The sequence below is a fragment of the Gekko japonicus genome, unplaced genomic scaffold (genome assembly GCF_001447785.1).
Source record: "Gekko japonicus isolate JY-2015 unplaced genomic scaffold, Gekko_japonicus_V1.1 scaffold277, whole genome shotgun sequence".
NCBI classification, from domain to species: Eukaryota; Metazoa; Chordata; class Lepidosauria; order Squamata; family Gekkonidae; genus Gekko; species Gekko japonicus.
In genome coordinates, this window is record NW_015168055.1 from 592119 (window position 1) to 615942 (window position 23824).

The 23824-nt window shown below is 42.4% G+C and overlaps 2 protein-coding genes across 3 annotated transcripts in view; one reads left to right on the top strand and one right to left on the bottom strand.

Annotated features, from left to right (window-relative positions):
• TEN1 (TEN1 CST complex subunit) overlaps nt 1–14277 on the bottom strand; it is a 20713-nt gene extending 6436 nt beyond the window's left edge. Inside the window, exons 1-3 of the mRNA XM_015414474.1 lie at nt 14216–14277; nt 11949–12064; nt 712–866 (exon numbers count right to left, since the gene is read on the bottom strand). Of these exons, the coding sequence (XP_015269960.1) occupies nt 712–866; nt 11949–12040 (247 nt within the window). The 5' untranslated portion in view covers nt 12041–12064; nt 14216–14277. The remainder of the gene's footprint in view (nt 1–711; nt 867–11948; nt 12065–14215) is intronic.
• A 192-nt stretch (nt 14278–14469) lies between these two features.
• Nucleotides 14470–23824, top strand: part of ACOX1 (acyl-CoA oxidase 1, palmitoyl) — a 38944-nt gene continuing 29589 nt past the window's right edge. For both annotated transcript variants that reach the window (XM_015414483.1, XM_015414484.1), the window contains exons 1-2: nt 14470–14661; nt 16544–16703. In XM_015414483.1, the coding sequence (XP_015269969.1) occupies nt 14547–14661; nt 16544–16703 (275 nt within the window). In that variant the 5' untranslated portion in view covers nt 14470–14546. The remainder of the gene's footprint in view (nt 14662–16543; nt 16704–23824) is intronic.

A 23824-nucleotide genomic window follows, 5' to 3' on the forward strand; every position in this document is an offset into this window, starting at 1 on the left:
CTAAGTTTGAACTTTTTTTAATATATTTTATTTTATTTCTAGTTTTACGTGTATACATTCCATATATACATCTTACATAAAATATCAGAGTCATTCATCGCTTAGTCATTCTTGCATACATTTTGAATTCACTAATCACTTAACAACTCTCCTAGCCAATTATATACTTTTCCCCCATCTCTTCTCATGTACCTTTTCATTCCTGTTCTGCAACATTAAACTCAAATCGTTCATTTATGCTAATTCCAGTATTTTAACCACTAACTCTTCCCTCTTGGGTATGACCTCAGATTTCCAATTTTTAGCCAGTAGTAATCTAGCAGCTGTTATTATATACCCTATTACGTATTATTCTTGCGTATTATAACCTTTCGGGATCATATTTAGCAAGTATATTTCCGGTTTTAAAGCTAAGCTTTCCCCAAGATTTCTTGGATTACCTTCCGTACCAACTAAGTTTGAACTTTCTTGATGTAGAATGAGTGAAATCCAGATGGTAATCTATATGTCACACTGTGTTGTGAAGATAGCTTTATTAAATTATGTTCTTTACGCCTATATGTCACATTTCTAGAAAGCAAAAAGACTAAAAACTATCTTATGCAAAAACAATTTGATTTCCCTTCTAACAAAAGAGGTATTTTAAGAACAATCTCTTTATTGCCAAGGTACATTTCCTTGGCCCACAGAAGACGGAAACTCTGATCTTACCATTCCCAAGTTCAGTTTCCCCCAGGACAATATATACAGACCCAAGCTGGGCTTGGAATGGTTCCACAAACTTGGTACAGACCCAGATGTGCTGAATCGAACTGTGCTGAGCTGCTAAAATAGCTTTGGAGCTGACCAAATCATAGGAGTATAATCTGAAAGACAAAAAGTTAGGTTTCAAACATTGTTGTTAATATATATTTTACTTATTTATTAACATTATATCTTGCCTTTCTTTGTGGTTCAAGATAGTTTACAATAATAGTTTTAAAAATTCTATTAAAATCAAAAATAATTTTAAAAGCCACAAATCTCTCTCCACCCCTTAAAAGATGCCTGCTGTTCAATCCCCCTCAAAAGTTCTGGTAAATACGCAAGCTTTACAGCACCTCTTGAACATCTCTGAGGGGGGCCCTCCCACCTCATCAGGGAGCACATTCCACAGAGTGGGAGCTACAATGGAAAAGGCCCGGGCTCTGGTTGATGCCAGATGGGCCACCCTAACTGGTGGGATAGCCAACAGATGGCTGCCTGATGATGGTAGTTGGTGCACAGGGACTTATGGAAGGAGATGATCCCACTGCTGACACCTGATATTCAAGGTGCAGGTCATCTAGGAATTTGTAGAACCAAGAAAAGAATAGTGAGAAAATACTTTTGGCCTAAGATCTCATAAGATGCAAGAAGAAAGTTCCTCAAAAGTCATACACGAGAGTGGTTCCCTAAGCCATCAGAGATGCTCTTTGAAGAGTTAGATGAAAAGCGTATTGGATATTGTAGGGCTGACATCAAGTCCGTATGCACTGAAGCTGATTTGTGTGCCTTGTGTCAATGTATCCTCAAATTTACACCAGTAGTGCAAAGTTCCAGTTGCATATTTCTTCTGTTAATATAGCAGCTAAAGATTTTGTAGTGGTTATGCTAAAACTCATACCTGACTCTCTGAGAGCAGTGGCCTCACCTAGACAAGGACTGTCTACTGTTGCAAAACCACTGATTGAAAACACACTTCAAAGAATCTTGGAAATCCTGCAGAGAGTGTTTCCACATTCAAAGCTTGCACAAAAAGGCAGGGGGACAACAGATTCTACAAATGATGCATTGCGTAATGAGATGCTGTACAGTGATGAAGAGAGACCATCAGTGTTTGAAGCTGAACATTACATTAGCAGAGAAGACCAAAGCCAAGATGACAGAAGCCCAGCAGTGGAACATCCCAGAGAGGAAGATGACCATAGTCCAGCAGTGGAACATCCCAGAGATGACAGCAGCCTAACAGAGGACATCACTTAGAGGAAAACAACATCCCAGCAGAGTGGGACTGTGAGTTAAAGAAACCACAGACTTTAAAGTAACAGCAACAGAGGAGAAGAATGGACTAAAATGAACTTCCAGACTAAAGACTGTAAGAGATTCACTACATAAGAAGAAGCTACACCCAACTCTTTGGGAAAAGAGATGTGTTCCGCTTAAGGACTGGGGGGGGATTTGTAATGATTCCATGTTTTGGTGATTGTGTATGTGTCTTTAAATGTTGAGTTTGACTGCAGTAATGTAAGGAGAGCGATAGAGGGTGACAAGTGTGATTTGATTGGCTGCTGACTGAGGGTGTGGGAGGAGGGGTGTCTGAGAGGATTCTGTGTGTGTGTGTCGGGAGAGAGACAAGTGTGGAGGAGTTTTGAAGAGAGTCTGTGTGAAGTTTATTTTTTTTTTGGTAAACAAATTTTATTTTCTCAGGAATACAACATGTAAGATTAAATCATATCATTCTATCAATTGTCTACCCCATTCCCAGTTCCTCCCCTCCCTCCAATGGCTTCCCACAATGCTTCCACCCCTGCTCCAAATTACTTCATATCATCAACAATATCAGTTTCTCATCATTACAATCTAAAGATAACATCGTTTGACTTAATATTGATCTAAACATATTAAGTTTTGTTTCACATCCCAGTTCTTTTCCAGATAAATTTTAAAATCATTCCATTCTCCAAAAAACTCATCGTCTTCTTTGTTATTCAGTTTTTTTGTAATCTTATCCATTTGTGCCATGAACAGAACTTTTTGTATCCATTCTTCAACCTCTGGTACCTTTTCCGTCTTCCAAAACTGAGCATAAATCATTCTCGCTGTCACTATCAGGTACCAGAGTAAAGTTTTTTTAGTCGTATTGACTTCTTCCATTTTGAGTCCCAAAAGCAGAATTTCCGGTGCTTTTTTAAAAGAACATTTCAGTATTTTTTGCATTTCATTGTGGACTTTTGTCCAAAAGTCTACAGCTTTCTCACAAGTCCACCACATATGATAAAATGAGCCCTCATGCCTCTTACATTTCCAACATTTGTTTGACATATTTTGATTCATATTTGCAATCTTCTTAGGTGTCATGTACCACCTATACATCATCTTATAACAATTTTCTTTAACATTAGTACATGTCGAGATCTTAATAGAATTTTTCCACAAATATTCCCAGGTTTCCATAGCCACTTCCTTATTCATATTAATAGCCCATTTTAACATTTGTTCTTTAACAGTTTCATCTTCAGTATACCATTTTAACAACACCTTATACATTTTAGAAATATTTTTTCCTCCTCCACTCTCCCAAACCTTTTCAATTTCATTTTTTTCCTCTCTAAAACCATAGTTTTTTTTGTCAGATCTAAAAAGATCATAAATCTGCATATATTTCAACCACTCATATTCATATTCAATTTCATTCTGCTTTTTCATTACCCACTCTGTTCCCTCTTTTTTAATTAAATCTCTATATGGCAACCAGTCTCTACCTCGCTGTCTTGAGTAAGATATCAACACTTCTACTGGTACAATCCACAATGGTCTTAAGTCACTCTGGTACTTCTTATATCTTGTCCATACCATATACAAAGCTTTTCTCACCAAGTGAAGTTTAAAAAAACTGTCCATTTTTATCTTGTCATACCATAAATATGCATGCCAGCCAAATCTACAATCATGCCCTTCCAACCCCAACAATCTGTCATTTTCAAGCTTCACCCATTGATCCATCCATGTTAGACAAACCGCTTCATAATATAGTCTAAGATTTGGCATTTGTAGACCTCCTCTTTCTTTGGCATCACAAAGTATTTTCATTTTGATCCTTGGTTTCTTGCCTGCCCAAACAAATTTTGACAACTCTTGTTGCCACTTGGCCAACAAATCCGTTTTATGCAGAATTGGTATTGTTTGGAACAGGAACATCAAACGTGGTAGGACATTCATTTTTATAACTGATATTCTTCCCATCAGTGACAAATTCATTTTGTCCCATTTCTTAAAGTCTTGAGTTAACTTAGTCCATAGTTTTTCATAATTATTCTTATATAAGTCTATATTTCTTGCAGTTAACTCAATACCAAGATATTTAGTCTTTTTTACTACTTCACATTGTACCAGGTCTTGCAGTTCCATTTGTTTTTGTTTCGTCATATTTTTACAAATAAGCTTCGTCTTGTTCTTATTGACATAAAATCCGGCCAATTCTCCAAAGTCCTTTATTTTTTGGAATAGTAACGGTAATTTGTCTGTCGGGTTTTGCACAATGAACATTACATCGTCAGCAAATGCTCGATATTTGTATTTAAGTCCTTTGTGTGTCAGTCCCGTTATCTCTTGATCTTGCTGTATTTTTTGTAGAAGTATCTCCAACACCCAGATAAATAATAACGGTGATAGGGGACAACCCTGTCTGGTGCCTTTCTGTGAGAGTCTGTGTGAAGTTTAGTCTGTGTGACTATAAGAGTTTTGTGAGAGAGTCTATATGGCCAAAGAAACAAGTTGTGTCTATCCTGTGTGGTTAGACAAATGGTTTATTCAGTGTGAATAAGACAAACAGTTTTGCCTGTGTGACTATGAGAGAGAATAGTCCTTCCTCAGGGCCACATAGTCCTCTGAAGTGCCCAGACCCTAGGTCATACTATCAAAAGAGAGAGAATTGAAATTTTTAATTCCTGGTGACAGCAGAAAACTACCGAGTTTATGTACTCAGAGAGTGTTTTAAGGCAAAACCCATTTCCCCTATAAGCAAGAACGTCACATGGTCCCTCAAATATGTGGGTCCAAGGTCATGAAGGGCTTTAAAGGTCATAACCAGTACACTGAATTAAACTCAGAAACAGACTGGCAGCTAATGAAGCTGTTTCAAAATGGGCAACATATGTTCCTGGCGGGTAGCCCCTGACATGCATGAGGTTGACACATTCGGGATCAGATGTAACTTCCAGATCATCTTCAAGGGCAGCTCCATGTAGAAATTGTTGTAGTAATCCAACTGTCAGGTTACAGAAGCATGGACCAGCTGAATCTAGGTAATGAGAAAGTTGGCGAATCGGATGCTGCTGATAGAAGATGCTCCTGGCCACCATGCCAACTTGCTTTTCAAACAGCAAGGCAGGGTTCATGAGCACCCCCAAGCTCTTAACCTGCTCTGATGTCACTCCATCTAGGACAAGTGGATTCAGTTCCACTAAAGTACCAACCTTCCCAACCAATATTACATCTGTCTTGACTGGATTCGGCTACAGTTTGTTCTGCTTTAGTCACCTGACCACAGTCTGAAAGTACAGTTTAGAACCAAGACGGATATATAAGAGCGTGGATGAAAGCTTTTGACAAAGTTCCTCATCAAAGGCTCCTAAGTAAGCTCAAAAATCATGGGATAAAACAACAAGTCCTTTTGTGGATCAAAAACTGGCTGATTAATAGGAAACAGAGAGTGAATATAAATGGGCAATTTTCTCAGTGGAAGGTGGTAAGCAGTTGGGTACCGCAGGGATCAGTACTCGGTCTGATGCTTTTTAACTTGTTCATCAATGATTCAGAGTTCGGAGTAAGCAGTGAAGTGGCTAAATTTGCAGATGATATGAAGTTGTTCAGGGTGGTGAAAGCCAGGGAGGATTGTGAGGTACTCCAAAGGGATCTGTCGAGGATGGGCGAGTGGGCATCAACGTGGCAAATGGGGTTCAATGTGGCCAAGTGCAAGGTGATGCACATCGGAGCCAAAAATCCTAACTATAAATACACATTGATGCGGTCCGAACTGGCAGAGACTGACCAAGAGAGAGATCTTGGAGTTGTAGTAGATAACTCACTGAAAATGTCGAGAAAGTGTGTGACTGCAATAAAAAAGGCCAATGCTATGCTGGGGATTATTAGGAAGGGAATTGAAAACAGATCAGCCAATATCATAATGCCCCTATATAAATCAATGTGCCACCTCATTTGGAATACTGTGTACAGTTCTGGTCACCACACCTTCAAAAGGATATTATAGCATTGGGAAAAGTGCAGAAAAGGGCAGCTAGAATGATAAAATGGTTGTAACACTTTCCCTATGAAGAAAGATGAAAGTGCTTCGGGCTCTTTAGCTTAGAGAAACAATGGCTGAGTGGGGACATGATCGAGGTTTATAAGATTACGCATTGGATAGAGCAGGTAGAGAAAGAGGTACTTTTCTCCCTTTCTCACAATACAAGAACTCGTGGGCACTCCATGAAATTGCTGAGCGGTCGGGTTAGAACAGATAAAACTTCTTCACCCAAAGACTGATTAACACATGGAATTCACTGCCACAGGAAGTGGTGGCGGCTACAAGCATGGCTGGCTTCAAAAGGGAATTAGATAAGCATAGGTCCATCAGTGGCTATTAACCACAAGGTAAGCTTCGTGCGATTTTCCCCGCGTCTACTCAATCCTGTTTTTTGAGGATTGAGTAGACGCGGGGAAAATCTCACGAAGCTGCGGGGCAAAATGCGGCCGCGCAGCAGCTTGTGTGAAATTGACACGTACCATCGGGGCAAAAGGGAGGAGTGAGCGCGGAGCAGTGCTTGTGGGAAATCACCCTGAGTCTTTTCCAAGACCATGATGGAACTTTAAGAGGATGAATTGAAAAGGTTTCAGTGAAGATCTGGATAGGTGTCTTGGATGAGTCCCTCCAACACATAATTACTACTGCTGATTTGCTGGATCTGTTATATCTATTACCAAAATGCATATTCTTCAAAGATATCTGAAAGAATATATTCCAGGTTGCAGCGATCACAGTGAGAGGCTGTATCAAAATTTCCTCGACAGCAACGGTCCAGAAGTAGCAGATGAATGACTCCATGAACTCAACACTGCACATAAACAAAAATGGACCAAAGGAACTGCGACTGCAAACTTGGATTTCAGGCACTCCTGTAGGAAAGCCTGGAGCCTGTTGAAAAAACCAAATGCAAGTCCACCTGTGCTCCAAGGAAATCTTGAGGTAACATCATACCAGGTAGCTGCCCAACTGGTATCCCTATCCAGAGCTCCAAAGGATCGAGATTTTACAATCAGGATAAAAGAAAGAGCTCCAGATTTTGAAACGCGCCTGTGAACTATCAGGGGATTTCAGTGCTGATGAGATTTCCAAGGCACTGAAGGACATCAAGAGTGAAAAGGCACCAGGCTTTGACTGCATCCAAAATGAGTTCCTGATCAACAGCAGCACGTTCACTAAGAAGTGGCTCACAAAGAGTCTCACTGACATCATGAGGACAGGAAGACTCTCAGGGAAATTCAAGAAAGCAAAGATTGTTGCTATTCTGAAGCCTGGAAAACCAAAACATCTGGTGGAAAGTTACAGACCTATTTCCCTTCTGGGCTACTGTTATAACTCCTCGAGAGGCTAATCCTGAACAGAATTAATGACAGAATTAACAAACATGTCCCTATAGAGCAAGCAGGATTTAGACCCCGTCATCGTTGTGAAGACCAGGTTATCAGGTTAACAACTTTCACTGAGGCAGGGTATTAGGAGGAGTGTCTTAAGACATCAGCAGTTTTTGTCGAGTTGACTGCCACTTATGACAGTCAGGAGGGATGGTCTGCTGTACAAGTTTTTCCAAGTTTTCCTCTGCAGAACATTATTTTGACTCCTACATAACATGCAGAGCGATAGAACTTTCCAAGTAATTATGGGTCAGTCAATCAGCAAGCAGAAAAAACTGAATAACTGTCTACCCCAGGGCTCGGTCCTCACTCCAGTTCTTTTCAATTTATACATCTCTGATGTTCCTGAGATGATATCCAGGAAGTTTGCTTATGCCAATGACCTGGCGATTGCAATAAGGTACAAATCAGTTGAAAGAACTGAGGAAATACTGACTAGGGATCTTGAAATTTTGGCTGACTATTACCATAAATGGAGGCTTATCCCAAATCCAGGAAAAACAGAATGCTCCTGTTTCCATCTCAATAACAATCTTGCCAACTGTGAACGGATTGTCTACCTTAATGGGACCCAACTTACAAACAACCATATACCTAAGTACCTTGGCATTGCCCTAGACAGGACCTTGAGCTATAAACACCATCTTATCAATATAGCAGTGAAAATACACATGTGAAACAACATTCTCCAAAAATTATGTGGTACAACTTGGGGTGCGTCTGCTACAACACTTAGATGTTCAGCTTTGTGGTTGGTGTATAGTACTGTGGAATATGGTGCCTCAGTGTGGCTCAACAGCCCCCATGTCCACAGGCTTGATGTCCAACTCAACACAAAATAAGAACCATCAGCAAATGTATTAAACCCACTCTGACCTATTAGCTACCCATGTTGTGCCACATTGCTCCCCCGCATCTCTGAAGACAAGATGCTCTTCTTTGTGAATATAGACAGATCCCTGAACACAGAGAACTGCCCTCCACAAAGACATGGCTGACATGGACCTTTCCAGACTAAGATCTCGACTAGGGATCCCAAGTCCCCCCGGGGGGGCGGGGAAACCCCAGCCCCAGAGGCCCGTTCCCTGGCGCCGCCAGATCGGGCCCCAGGGGGAACTCCACCCGGACATGCGCATCACCCGGACGTGATGCGGGCACACCGGGCACGCTGGGGGCAGGGCCACGGCCATACCAGGGAAAACTCTATGGTTTCCCCTTGTATGGCCGTGGCCCCGCCCCCAGCGTGCCTGGCGTCCTCCTGTCACTTCCGGGTGACGTGTGCGCGGTGTGCACAAGGCACTGGCCGGGAGCTCCCCGCTCCAGGCGAAGATAGACTTGGCAACCCTAATCTTGACACCTACAAATAAGATCTGCACAAATCCTGCAATCACAAAATTCCAATCTAGGGAATGAATGGCTGCAAACATGGATGCAATCAGTTCCACCCAATATCCATAATGTGATAAACACTAATGAGAGGTCCGCAGGTCGGAGTTGTCTTGCCACAAAAAGTATGGAAGATAGCTAATAGAATGCAAACAGACTTTGGCGGTTGTGCAGGCCTGTTGTTTAAATGGGGCAAAATACCAGGACCTGAATGCAATTGTGGTGCAGCCCACCAAACTATTTTCTTTCTGTGAGCGTTGTGATTTCCAGGGTGATGTGATCAGGAGCTCTTTGAACTCTCCCCAGCTGCAGTGGAGTAGTCTGAAAATTTAGATATTAGTATTTAAGGGGTTGCCCAATTGGTCTGCATACTCGTATCAACTTGGTTATGTAATTTATATTATTATCTGCTTCTTGTGTGTCACTCTGCCTTATGATAAATAAATAAATAACCCAGGCCTGAAACCAAACTGAAATGGGACACAGGCAGATGTATTGTTCAAGAAATAACAAGATAATAACAATTTTAAAATCACTATGGATATAGCACTGGGAATATGGCAAGACATTGTTACATAATCAAGAGACACAACAACAGAAATTACTCTGTTGCACTGGAGAGCAGTCCTTGATATTAACCTGTCAAAAGTAATAAGGGATTTATTATGTTTCTTTCTGCCCAAATCAAATTCCAGTAGCAATAATAATTATAAAGTATGCAAAGCCCAACTATTAATAATCTTAACCCACAGATTACACTTTATTCTAGAATAGTTATTACCATTGATAATCTGATGCTAAACAGATTTACTTGGGAGTAATTATACTTCATTTCCAATGGCCATGTTTAAGACCAAAGTGCCACTGAAAACAGAAAAATAATTGCTGAACAGAAAGTCTTGGAGCTGATACTAATATTCAAGATAGCATATGGAACAGCCCTCACAGCATTGTACAACCAAAAACATACTTGTGGTGAATGCATGTTTGAATACATCACTGTGTTAAAATCTCATATCATAAGTTAGTACTGTGGGGAAGGGCAGCCTCTCCCTGACTAGTTCTGCACATACAGGGTATTAATTTAAACATACATAATTAAAATAGTTTGATCTAATAAGGACTGTGCCACGTATCCTGATGAACATTTGAATTAGTTTCTATTACGTGCTCAAATTAATCCTCTGTTGTTCATTTTGATCTTGTTTAAACAAATAGTAGTTAAGGAGCTATTAATGTGTTTAGTTTTATATAGCCTTCCTTTCTTGCTGAGACTCAATGCAGATTACAAAATATAAAACCAACACAATCAGAGAGCATAAAACATCAAATAAACACTGTGATAATACTAACAAGTCTAACTAAAGAGAGCTGGTGTGGGGGTTAGAGTGACTAGAATCTGGGATACTTAGGTTCAAATACTGAGTCCACCATGGAAGCTTGCTGGGTGACTTTGGGCCCATATCACATTTTAAGCCTAACCTACCTCACAGGGTTGTTGTCAGGACAAAATGGAGGAAAGAAGACATTTATAAGTCTCTTTGGGTCCCCATTGAGCAGAATAAATGAAGTAAATAAAGAAATTAAACACAACAGAAAATGGACACAAAATCAGAAGTCCATGCAGTAAAAGCAAAATGATCCAGACAATAAATAGTGCAACAGGCTACAATCCTTGTCTCTTATAAAAAGCACCCTCCTGAACCTTTTCACTGTTTTACAGTTCTAATCCCTTGATAAAAAATGCCCTCCTGAACATTTCTGTTTTACATAGCCGCAGGCAAGGTGGAAGCCACCTAGTATATGGAATTGTCCTGTTAACGAAATGAAACCAAACAAAGGCTGCCCCACAGAATCTTGTAATGAAAAAAGTTTGCAACAGCTCAACGGTGGTACGGCTGTATTTCTCCCAACTTAAAAATGAATGCGGATATCATACAAGACAAGTTAATCTGCTAAGGTAAGGAAACTAAAACATGAAGTAGCCCTAGCAAATGGGAAATGGCACACACAGTAAGAAATTAGAAAGAAGAAAAGAAAGAAAATTAACATTTCACAGGAATTTTTTAAAAAATCAAAGCAACAAAACTTCTTCCAGCATTTGCATGTATATAAAGGTACTCCTATAAATTCTAAAGCAAGATAAATCAGGGGGAAAGTGAAAAAAATGAGGCAAGGAAACATAACTAGCTTGGCCAAAAGTAACAGAATCTTAACTTAGGAAAGGAAATGAGCATAGCAATTGTGAGCAGGGAAACTTCAGAGACTGCCTCCTCTGCCTTTTTGGAGGCTATTTTCCTCATGCCACTCTAAGGGCAGAAAGTGAAGAGGACCTAAAGAGACTCTTGTTCAGGGTGAAAGAGGAGAGCGCAAAAGTTGGCTTGAAACTCAACATCAAAAACACTAAGATCATGGCATCCAGCCCCATCTATCGTTGACAAATAGAAGGGAAAGTCATGGAAGCAGTGACAGAATTCACATTCCTAGGATCCAAGATCACTGCAGATGGTGACTGCAGCCATGAAATTAAGAGACGCCTGCTCCTTGGGAGGAAAGCTATGGCAAACCTCGACAGTATAATAAAAAGTACAGATATCACCCGGTCCACAAAAGTATGGTCAACAAAAGTATGGTCAAAGCAATGGTATTCCCAGTAGTAATGTATGGCTGCAAGAGTTGGACCATAAGGAAGGCCAAGCACTGAAGAATAGATGCTTTCAAATTATGGTGCTGGAGAAAACTTTTGAGAGTCCCTTGGACTGCAAGGAGATCAAATCAGTCAGTCCTAAAAGAAATTAACCTTGACTGTTCCCTGGAAGGCCAGATACTGAGGCTGAAGCTCAAATACTTTGGCCACCAAATGAGAAGGGAGTACTCACTGGAGAAGACCCTGATGCTGGGAAAGACTGAAGGTCAAAGAAGAACGGGAAGGCAAAGGATGAGATGGTTAGATAGTGTTATTGATGCAACAAACATGAAATTGAACACACTCCGGAGGACGGTGGAAGATAGGAGGGCCTGGCGTGATGTGGTCCATAGGGTCGCGAAGAGTCAGACTCAACTGTGCGACTGAACAACAGCAACAACAAAATTCCTCATATTTACCCCTGCAGCTGAAGTGCACAAACCTGCCAAATGTTCTGAGGGTCTTCCTTTCAGAGACTGATGCCAAATTTACCTCCCAAGGAAAGTGATACTTTGCTGCATCGGGTAGCATCATTACAGCTGCTCTTGGAGGTAGATCCTACAGACAGACCAGTTTTGAGACAAACATTTAAAAGTGGATTTTTCCATTCCACAGTATACCAATCCTGACCTGTACCAAGCATGGAGATCCTATTGCTGTTTTCCATATAGAAATGAAACTTACTTTTTGTGCAGTTATAGGTTGTTTAAAAAAAAAAAAAAAAGTTCACCACCCTAAATACAAACCCTACCAGGCTATTGCTTACAGCATGATATTTATATCATTTTAAATAGTTCACAAACATTCTGATTGGTTTGTTTCATTTGTCTTTGTAACAACCCTGTAGAATATGTAACTTTCTTCTGTTTTATAAATCAGATGTTATCAGTGCAATATCTATCATACAATTCCTTTACTCCAGAGAATCTCAGCCCTTAAGAACACAATGGATTTCCCTTCAATATTTCAGGTACTTCTCCACTAAAGCATCCCTAGGTTTGAATTTTTCATCTGATAAGCTTTACCCCAGATCAGTCAATAGCTATAGAACATATAACTACAGGCTATGATCAAACTGAGTTTTTTTTGTGTTCCAAAGGGGGGAAACCAGTGAGGTATAGTGGTTACTGTGGGACTAGATCTGGGAGATCCAGATTTAAATCCCCACTCTGCCTTGAAAGTTTGCTGGGTGTCCTTGGGCCAGTCACATATACTTAGCCTAATCTACCTCACATAGTTGTTTTCAGGATAAAATGGAAGACAGGAAACCATGTAAACCAGTTTGGATTCCATTGGGGATAAACAGAGAATAAATGAAGCAAATAAACAAATAGCAGAAGATAAAAATGTGCAACAAAAAGGGGGGAGGGATTGAAGTGACAAGGAGCAATTTAACAGTGCTGTAAGTGCTTGTCATGGCTCATGTGGGGTGTCACCTGATGCTGTCACCACTCTGGTTTTAGGATCCCTTGAGAAGGCCCAGAGCACCCTCCCAAGACCTTCAGACCTCCCTTATTTGGCCGAATAATATGTGTGAGGATCAGGCAGAGTAAACAACAAATAAAAGGTTTATTTTTACAGGTCAGTCAAATATGGGAAACTAACAAGGTGCAAGAACAATAATGATAAGTGGGTGAAGAGAAAAGAAACCAAATGTCCTAATGTGACTAGACTCACTGTCCCTAGTTCACTGTCTCAGTTGGACCTGACTCTATTCACCCAGAGTCTCTCCCAGCAGCAGCCTCCCCTCTGGCCCTGCTCTCTTGGAAGAAAGAACAACTTTTCTTCTGTCCAGCTCTTTTGTTATAAATCCCCTTTCTCTGTGATTGGCTAAAATTGGCGCCAAAACTTCTCAGGGACTTCTGGGAGTTATAGGCCTAGCCTCCTCCCACTGCTACTCAAGCTCCCTGGGCCTGCTAGGCCTTTACTTGCACAGCCCAGATCATGATAGCGCTGGTCCCAGTAACAGAGAAAGGGAAGCTCAGTTTGCCTGGAGATATTATTATTGATGATGATTATTTTTTAACAAAACCACCCTCCCTCGGAGGGCTTGGGGCAGTGTACATCATTAGAATACATTCAGCTTTCCTTTGCAAGCCAGGCAGGCAGACACATCTATCACCCCCACACTGTTTTTTGTGCAATTACAAGCAATCCTGAAAACGACAGGTCTATTTGCCGAGGACAGCCTGAAATTTACAAGGATCTTGTAGCACCTTAAATGCCAACCAAATTTTATTCTAGCACAAACGTTCAGGTGGCCAGGCCAGCCCTGTTAAATCTTCCGATAGCAGAACAAAATTGGAGTCCAGTCTTTATTTATATATTTAAAACATTTGTTAGCTGCCTTTCTCCCTTATGAAACTCGTGGCTTACAATACAGAATTTATACTCCAGTTTCCCGCGTTTGGGGAAATCGCGGGGGGGAGGGGCAACGGATGAGCCTCACCCTGGGAAAACCACCTTCGTGATCACGGCGCCTCCACTTAGAGACCAACAAAATTATCCAGGGTACCAGTTTTCGACCTTTCGTGAGTTAAAGCTCACTTCGTCCGAACAGATAAAATTGTGACTACTTCAGTGAATGGATATCAAAACTTGTCATTACATGTTTATGTATTTTAAATAAACAAATATACGGATGACTCCCCACAAAAGTCCCCAGATTTAAATATCGGCTAAACGCATTTTTGGGGAAGCATTACCTACCCACGTGACTTGAGAAGGCTGCCTCTGACAACCCTGCACAGAGTCCCAGACCCTGTTCCTTTTCCTCGCTATTAGCACCGCTAGCCAATGAGGGAACAGCAGAACCTATGTTAGCCCCGCCCCCCGGAGAAGCCAGAGGAGGGTGAATCTCCTCTCTCCACGTCACCGGCTTTCCCCGAGCGGACGCGGGCGTCCCGTGTCACATGGAGGCGGAAGTGGGCGGAGCTGGATCAGCTGAAGCCTGAGCCCCGTCCCAAAGGTTGGGCGAGTTGCTGGCGTTTGTCTCTTTTCGTCCTTCGGTGTCAGAGCGGAGCGGCTGGTGTGTCTCGCCATGGCAATGAATCTAGACTTGCGCAAGGAGCGGGAGACGGCCTCTTTCAACACGGAGTTTCTGACCAACATCTTGGATGGGGGCGCCGACCGGACCCGGCGCCGCAGGGAGCTCGGTGAGAAGCGTTTGGGAAGGGGAAGAACCGGCGGCTGTGGGTGGCAGCAGGAGGACGATTCCGGCGTTTAGGGCCTGCTTTCCACCGCTCGTTTCCTTCCTCGGCTACTTAAACTACCCGATACACGAAATCGGATGGGGATGACTCGTTTTGAATGCATGAAGGGTTTTTTAATGCCAATAAGTAATAGATCAGAAGGGGACGGGGCAAGGCAAAGCCCGTGCTTTCGGGTGATGCCTGCGTGTACGGTATCTGGCCCATTTTAAAAGAGATTTTCTCCGGTATAGCAGAGATGAAGGAAGGCTTCTTCTAAAGTGGCACCGGATGCGCTAATTCAGTTCCTGGAATTAGAGATCAGGTAGTAGTTAAAGAGATCAGGTAGTTGTAGGTGATAAGAAAGATCTCCACCTCTCAAAGTAGACCATGCAGACCTTGTTAGACCTCATATATAGTTTACTTGGGGGGGGGGTTAAGAAAAGGGGGGGTTGTTGAATAAACTTTGTCATTAACTGACCAGCTGTTACCTACCTAATGTTTATTCTTTATTTAGTGCTTTGCATACTTTAGCCCATTTGTAACTTTTAACTGCCTCCCAAGACTATTATCAGTGTTTTTTCCCTATAGATACTTATCCTTTCCTTCAATAGAACTCCCCTGCGTTCTGTCCTCATGCCAACTCTTTGAGGTAGGTTAGTCTGGGAGTGATTGGTCCAAGGCCCCCCAGTGATCAAAGTGGGGATTTGAGCTTGGATCTGCCAGTCCTAACCCAACTCTGTAACTGCTAATGGTGACTTCCTTTCATGGTAAAATATATTCATACTCAGATTTCAAAATCCCTGTAAATTGAGGCTCAGTGGTAGTGGTTTGCCTGAAGGGACTTGGAGCTGAGGTGGGAGTTCAAGCCGGGATTTTGTGATTTATGGTTTATTGTCTTAATCTGCTGTTGTTAACAGGGAGTCTAGGAATAGCGATTTTTCCAAATCAGTTCAGTAGATTTGGTACTGCAAGAGGGCTTGGGGCAAGTGGGTAGAGCTTGTGTAGTAATTGTTGTGTTTTGCTGACTATCTGCTTTCATTACCCTCTCGGCCTGACAAAGTTAAGATAATACATTTCCTTTTTATACTGTTATTCATACGGGATTGTGCCTTTTGTAGTCTCTTAGTTAATCTGGAGTACCTTTGATAACCTGATGTGGTTCTTACAATTATCATAGATTGGGGTCACCACTTCCCCCAAAAAATGTGAGCACATGAGAAATATCTGCTTTTTGTCATTACTTAGCTGTTCTTGTTGTGGGTGCATTATGGTGGTTAAAATGATATAAATAACGTATGTTAAAGTGGTTATTACTAAGCTTCTTCATCTGTAGGGTACACTAAATACTAAGCGTTGTGTTTCTGCTATCCAAAACAGTGAGAACTGCTGAAGAGGATTTGTGTTAATCTTGATGGTATATACTGTTGTGCCTGACTTGGCACCTTGTTGCCACTTCCCTTAGTTTTCAGTCATTTAGCTTTTGTTTGGGATCTCTCCCCTTGTCAGAAATGGGTTGTCTCTCAAATGAAATTCATTGTTTGGTGCCACAGTGGCACATTGCCTAATTGAAAAGCTCTGAGCAATAGTGCTCTGAATCTGCACTGATGTATAAACCACTTTTGATCTTCACTATGTTGTGATGTCAGTGGTTGTGTGTGATAGTAGCCATGACTGAGTAAAAGGCTACTACCATCTTACTGCTTCATTATATGATTTATGCAAATTCATGGAAAAGCTTGCCAGTGGTGAGGCCATAGTGCAGAGGCAGCTACATATCTTTCTCACGTGGAATTCTTTTGTTGGCTGAATCCTGTTGTTCTCTTCTTTCCTTTCATTATCTCTACAGAAGCCCTGGTTTTAAATGACCCAGACTTCAAGCATGAGGATGTTAACTTCCTTTCCCGCAGTGAGCGCTATGAACTAGCCATCAAGAAGAGTGCGCTCATGGTGATGAAGCTCCGAGAATTTGGGATAGCAGATCCAGATGAGATTTACTGGTTTAAAAGGTATCTGACATCAATGTGGGATTCATAATTTAGCACTTGGTTCAATACAATTAAGGGATGACAGGGCTTAATTCTTTCATTAGTAATGCTTTAGTTTGCGAAGTTTTTAACCTCCTAGAGCAAAGCTACTGGACTGACTGATGAGACTTCCCTGAGTTAAACACTTCTAAAAACAGAAAAGAGCAAGAGTCCAGTGGCACCTTAAAGACTAGCAAAATATATGGCCGGGTATGAGCTTTTGTGTGTCACTGCTCCTTATCTGAAGAAGTGAGCAATGACTCACGAAAGCTCATACCCTGCCACATATTTTGTTAGCCTTTAAGGTGCCACTGGGCTCTTGCTCTTTTCTACTGCTACAGACTAACACGGCTACCCATTTTGGTCTTCTTCTAAGAATGATACATAATGTCAGACTTCTTTTGCAGTTTTAAAGGCAACACTGTTAACTGTCATGTGGTTACATAAAATTGCAGGATACCTGAGAGAGAGAGAGCTCTTGTTACATATTAACTGTGGTTAATGGATTTAAGAACCTCAGGATATTGAGGGAAATCAGTGGCACTTTTCTGAAGCTTTGATACGCAGTCTGATTTCCAGCTGAAATTACCTGCACCAAAGAAGCTTTCATTTTCTCTTCAACCACCTTTTGTCCAATCTTCTCAATATATATATATATATATTTGATGGTGGTGTTGAAATGTCTTTTTGTTACTCCAGATGTAACTTGTGGGATTCCATTAATGTATGTTACATTAGTGGCATTAGCCACGGCTGAAATGTTAACATTGCTCATAATCTGGAAGTCTACCAGCCTGCTGGGAACTTAATCCTAAATGTTTAACTACCTTTTGAATGCTTGAAACAAACTTAGTCTGATAACTGTTTGCTGGAGATTAGTGTATACTTCTGAGTTCAGAGCTCTGAAAACGGAATGACTAACCCTTTCTCTCTCGAAAATAATCCTCATTTGTGCTGTTGATGTTAAATGTGTTCTGTCCTGCTAGAACATGTTTAATGCGCCATGAAATGTAGATTTGTTACAGTGTTGCAATTCTGTCACAGCTCAGCTGTTTCATAAAACCAGCTATGGTTTCCAAAGGAAATAAATATCAGTGGTCCTTTCCGCACTTGGATCTCATCCCTGGTTTTATCAGAGTTTAACTCGCAGCACAATACCTTGCATTTATCCCTGGTTATAAAGGTCCTTTCTGCACTGGACCTTAAATCCTGGTTCAACCCTGTCCCCGAACTTACATTTTACACCACACTGTTATAACCAGAGATAAATGCAAGACTTTGTGTCGCAACTTGAACTCTATTGAAACTAGGGATGAGATCCAAGCATCTGTTTATCCTGGGACAAGTGTGGGGCAAAACCGGGGTGACCTCAATGTAATCTGGAAACAAAAAACACCCTGAGATAATTACAGGGGTGAACTCGAGTGTAGTGTAGAATGTAAGTTTGGGGACAGGGTTGAACCAAGATTTAAGGTCTAGTGCGGAATCACCCATTATCACATAATAAGGGCTGGAATTTTTGGCATGTGTACTATACAGTGTTAGATTCTTGTGCACACTATAGTACATAGAGTAGCACCTCATGCTTTGGGTTGGCTTTGCCTCCAGTTCACTATGTCAGGAAGCAGTTAGTAGTGAAGTGTCAGACCTGGCTGTCACAGCCAGGTATAGGGCCCCCTGTTTTTCTCCAGGTGTGCTGCAGATCTCTGCTGCCTTTGTCTCAAGTGAGCCACCTCAGAAGCATTCAATAAACTAGACAAATCAACTTACTAAATTCAGGCTATCTTCTGCTGTGGTGCTCGCTTCTGCCACTAGCTCTTCTGCATACGCTAGGGCTCCTTATTTAGATTATGTACTTAACCTACAGTGTGTTAAGCACTACTTTAAAGTAAACGTATTAATTGTTTCCCAGGCTTACTGAACGGAGAGACTTGTATGTAATGTGGTTGTTTTCCTTATTATGTAATCTTCCTGCCCCACATGTAGGTTGAAGTTTAATAAATGGAGCAGAAGTGGGTGGTGTTCAGTTTCTCCTCCCCAGTTTTGGTAGGCTTGGTCTGCTTGTGTGGCAAAGTGCAAGGAGGACTGTTGAACTTGGGACCTTGCTATTTGATCTACCTTGAAGCTGGTTATTCTCCCCTTTTTGCATGAGCTCCTGTTCAGTGGCACATTCTAAAGGTTATAAGGGATTTCCTTGTATGCTCCTTTTCATGTGGAAAGTGTGTCAGTTGGATGGAAAGTAGCCTAGAGATCTAAACTCATGCTGTGTGTCTAGCCAAAGAATCCTGTTGGCTTCAATCAGAATATCATGGATCTCATTCCTTGTTGTTGCTATTTTTAAGAGGGATTTTGTTGTTGTTGTTGCATTAGAGGGAAGCTTGTAGGCGTGTAAACATTGTTTGCTAAGGGGCACCGAAACCAGGTCACTTCTTCCACTGGTGAAGAGTTCAGCATGCTCCTTTGCACTGCTGTCCCTTTCCCTGGTCTCCTGTTTATGTCTTGCTAGCATTTTCATTCCTCTTGCTGTCCCATTTCTTTCCCCAGTTCTGAAAAAAAAATCAGGCTAGAGAATATGTATCAAATGATGTTCCTGATCTTGCTACCAAATGCTTTCCCACTTTTCCGTTGCGCTAGTAGCCCCATTTAGAATTGCGTGTATAGTTTTGAGCCACTCATATTTTAAAAGGAAAGTACAGAAAGGGCAATTAGAATGATAGTGGTGTTGGAATGCTTACCTTATTTTGTATCATTCTTTTCTCAGAAAAGGACTCAAGTTGGCTTACAACAAGAAAAATAACTTATAAATAAACCTGTGCATAGCAAAAGAAAAAAAAGAAAAGCAAAACAAGTACCTCTCAGGCCAGTTGTAGATTCCATGGTTGGCTGGAAGGCACAAGCTGTGAGCCAAGGCCAAACGTTTGTGCCTCTGGTCACACCCAAGCTTGATGAGGTCCCTGAGACAGGGAGGGGAAAGCAAGCTTCAGCAGTGACATTAACACGGCTAGCTAAAATGCACCTCCTCTGGCTACAATGCACCTCCTCTTACTCCTTCACTCTTTTCCTGCCCAGAGTTCCTAGTCAGGAAAGGCTGAAGCATTTGAAGCATTTTGGTTGAGAAGACAAATGACTTGTGGGAATGAGACAGTTTTACAAAAGTTTAGGAAAAGACAAAGGGGGATATTTATTTCTTTTTCCGAATACTAGAACTCGGGGTCACCCAATGAAGTGCATTTTCAGCAGGTTCAGGAAAAATAAAGAACATTTCATACAATGTGTAGCATGAAAAAGACTGCCACAACAATGGCTTTCACCCTGCTATCATTTCCCCTGTCTAAGAGGCATAAACATAAGAACATAAGAGACGCCAATGTTGGATCAGGCCAAAGGCCCATCCAGTCCAACACTCTGTGTCACACAGTGGCCAGAAATACCAGGTGCCATCAGGAGGTCCACCAGCGGGGTCAGGACATTAGAAGCCCTCCCACTGTTGACCCCCCCCCTCCCAAGCACCAAGATGACAGAGCATCACTTGCCCCAGAGTCCCTATCTATACCTTGTGGCTAATAGCCACTGATGGACCTCTGCTCCTTATGCTTATCTAATTCCCTTTTGAAGCCGTCCATGCATACACTCTGACTCCTTCATATCTGTCTCCCACACTCAGTTAGTAAGTGTTAATGCTTGTTTTTAATAAGTATCTCCAAGATCTTCCCTTTGCTTCCTGTACCTGCAGCTGAATCTCTGAAGTTTGTATGGCCCGAGCAAAATAGGTTGGAGGACAGTTTCACCACTCAGATGGCAGTTTTACGTAATAAAAATAAAACAAAATGTTGCCCTTCAACAGCTGGGAGGGAAGAGCACCTGCGTAACTAGATTCGAGTCCAGCAGCACCTTCGAGATCAGCAAGATTCCCAGGGTAGAAGCTTTCGAGAGTCAGAGCTCCCCTTGTCAGATACTCTTGGAATCTTATACCCAGGAAATCTTGCCTTTTAGGTGCTACGGGACTAGAATCTCGCTCTTCTGCTGCAAACCAACATGGCTGCCCTTCTGGAACTATCTTCGTGGAAGAGACATATACAGGGCATTCTGAAACTCTGAGAAGGCCTCATTTTGTCCTGCTGCTTGATAGTATAGTTCTTAAAGCGGCTCTGTGTATTTCAGAAGGGGTATGATTCCAAGGAAAGGGATGCTCTTTAAGGTACTCTTTATGCTTATACGTAACTGTTAGGAAGGTTGTCTTTTGGCTTGCTCCTCCCCTTAAAATTATTTTTACTGAAGCTATACACGCTGACCCAAACGTGTTCAGTTAGCTGTGTAACACACTTCTTTCAGCATTTTTGTTTTGGAAACTTAGTCATTTTCAAATGTTAACTGTTAACTGAATGGTGTTTTTAAAAAGAATTAGTTCACCGTAGCATACCATTAACCATAATAGCTAAATACAGGGGTCATTTCGTAGAAAAAGAGGTGCAGGAGCTCATTAGCATAACTCATTAGCATAACTTATTTGCATATGCCACACCCCCTGACATCACCGGAAGTGTGTCAGAAGGCAACACCCACCGCTCAGGCTCCACTGGACTGTTTTGGATTGCTAGCTATTGGGGGGGGGACATGCAGCTCTGTCCTCGCAGAGGAGGGAGAGCTTGTACCTGAATAAAGCTTGGTCTTAAAGGTGCCACTGGACTGTTTTGGACCGGGGGGGGCGGGGGGGGCTCTGCAACTCACCTGGCTGCTTCTTGCTCTGACTGAGGGCTGCTGGGAGCAGGGGGGCAGGGCTTGTTGCATGTGCCCGCCCCCTGGGCTCTTTACTGCCGGAGCTCCGCTCCTGTGCGCTCCTGCAGGAAATGACCCCTGGCTAAATAGAACCTCTTTATTAGGAGTCTGACACGACTGAATGGCTAACAACAACAACATATATCTACAGGGTGGTTCGCAGGGTTGCCCCCCAAAGGAATTTGGATCGAATGTGGTCCTGGAGTTCTAGGCTGGGAACTCAATCCCCAGGGACATGGCCCTAATTTGGATTGGAACTGTGGTGTGCAAGGAGGAGTTCCCCTCCCCACACACACACTGTTTTCCTGACCTAAAATGGTCTCAGCGGAGCTGTTATTTGTCCTGATGGGAAGTTTACATGCAGCCCTCAGTATGTGCTAGTTTCTCCAGTGGACAAATGGTCCAGAAAACACCACGGGAAGGTGGAGACTTAAGCTTCTTCTCCTCGTATGCTGTGGACGGTCCAATCTGAATTGAGTTTACTTACAGGGAACTCCCAGAACACATCTGTTGAAAAGGTGGAAATTGGTTCTTAATAGCAGGTGCTGGTGGAGCGGCAAGGTGAAGCATGCCCTCCTCATAGGTTTCCCAGAGCCACCTCTGTTGACTCTGCATTGTTGAAACAGCATGTCGAACTACGGTCTGATTCACTAGAGCTCATATGTTAACTGCTGCATTCAGTAATAGGTGGCTCAGAGGTTAAGACGCTGAAGCTGCAGACCGGAAGGTCTGTAGCTTGGCAGTTTGAGACCCCAGTGCTGCGTGATGGCATGAGCTCCCGTGTCTGGCTCCAGCTCCTGCCATCCTAGCAGTTTGAAAACGAGAAATTGCAAGTAGATAAATAGGTACCATGGGGTCGCGAAGAGTCGGTCTCGACTGTGCGACTGAACAACAAAATAGGTACCCCTTCGGTGGGAAGGTAACAGTATTTCATGCACCTCAGCATTTAGTCTTGCTAGCCACATGACCACGGAAACGTCTTTGGACAGCGCTGGCTTTTCAGCTTGGAAACGGCGATGATCACTGCCCCCTAGAGTTGGGTTTGACTAGCTTTTGAGCAAGGGAAACCTTTACCTTTTTTAATATTCTAGGTCAGGGATCCCCAATGTGGCACCTACAGGGGCCATGGTGCCTGCCAACACCTTTCCTGGTGCCTGTCAAGTGTTTTTAGACAGTGGGAAGGTTCAGGTGGGGCTTTTAGCTAGCAAGGTTTCTGATTGGCCATTGGAGATTTGATTGGCTGTTCAGATTTTTAAAACTGTCCTTTGGCAGCAGCTGCTGCCATATCATAAGGATCTTCATTGTGTGACTGAGCTGCAGCAGCCATTTTGTGGCTGGTTCCACCAAGCTGTGTCAGAATTCCAGAGATGTCCACTGGCTCAAAAGTTTGGGGACCCTTGTTCTAGATGCTTGCTGCTAACTACATAAAGAATTATAGAGTCATATTGGTGTGTCATATGAAAGCCTGAGTGACTGGTCTGGCAAGCTACATACGTAGGAGGAGGAGTAGTTATTCATTCACCAGATTGGAGTACTTTGTAAGATTGCAAGTAGATAAGAGTACAGTTATTGCCACATCTCAGCCATTGCTGTGGCAAAGTTTAACTTTGTGTAAGAGCAGTTTGGCCAGAATATCTCTGTTGGTCCTTCAGTATAGGAAGACCGTGGACAGCTTCTTGGAGAGGATATAAAAATGTTCTGTCTAATATTTTATTGGGGAAACATGTGCAACTTTGTGGGAGGAGGCGGGGGCATTGTACAGCAACCAGATTACACAATAAAGTAGATGTTGCCTCTTTCATCACAAAGCCTTCAATCTAGCCTACATCAAATGGTAATATACCATGTTGTTAACATATGTGGGTGGTTTTAAAAGTAACAAGCTCTTTCTTTTCCCACCCTGCCCTCCAACTTCTAATGGGAAACTAGGTAAAAGGTAAAGGTTCCCTTGCTCGAAAGCCAGTCGAATCCGACTCTAGGGTTGCGGTGCTCATCTCCGTTTCAAAGCCGAAGAGCCAGCGCTGTCCGAAGATGTTTCCGTGGTCATGTGGCCGGCATGACTAAACACCAAGGCGCACGGAACGCTGTTACCTTCCCACCGAAGTGGTACCTATTTATCTACTTGCAATTTCTTGCTTTCGAACTGCTAGGTTGGCAGGAGCTGGAACTAGAGACGGGAGCTTACTCCATCATGCGGCAACTCGGGTCTCGAACTGCTGAACTTCTGACCTTCCACAGCCTGCAGTTCAGCGTCTTAACCACTTGAGGATTGCTGAGATGTTGATGTTCAGGGAGAAAGGTTCTTTGCAAGTGTATTTTTGAAAACG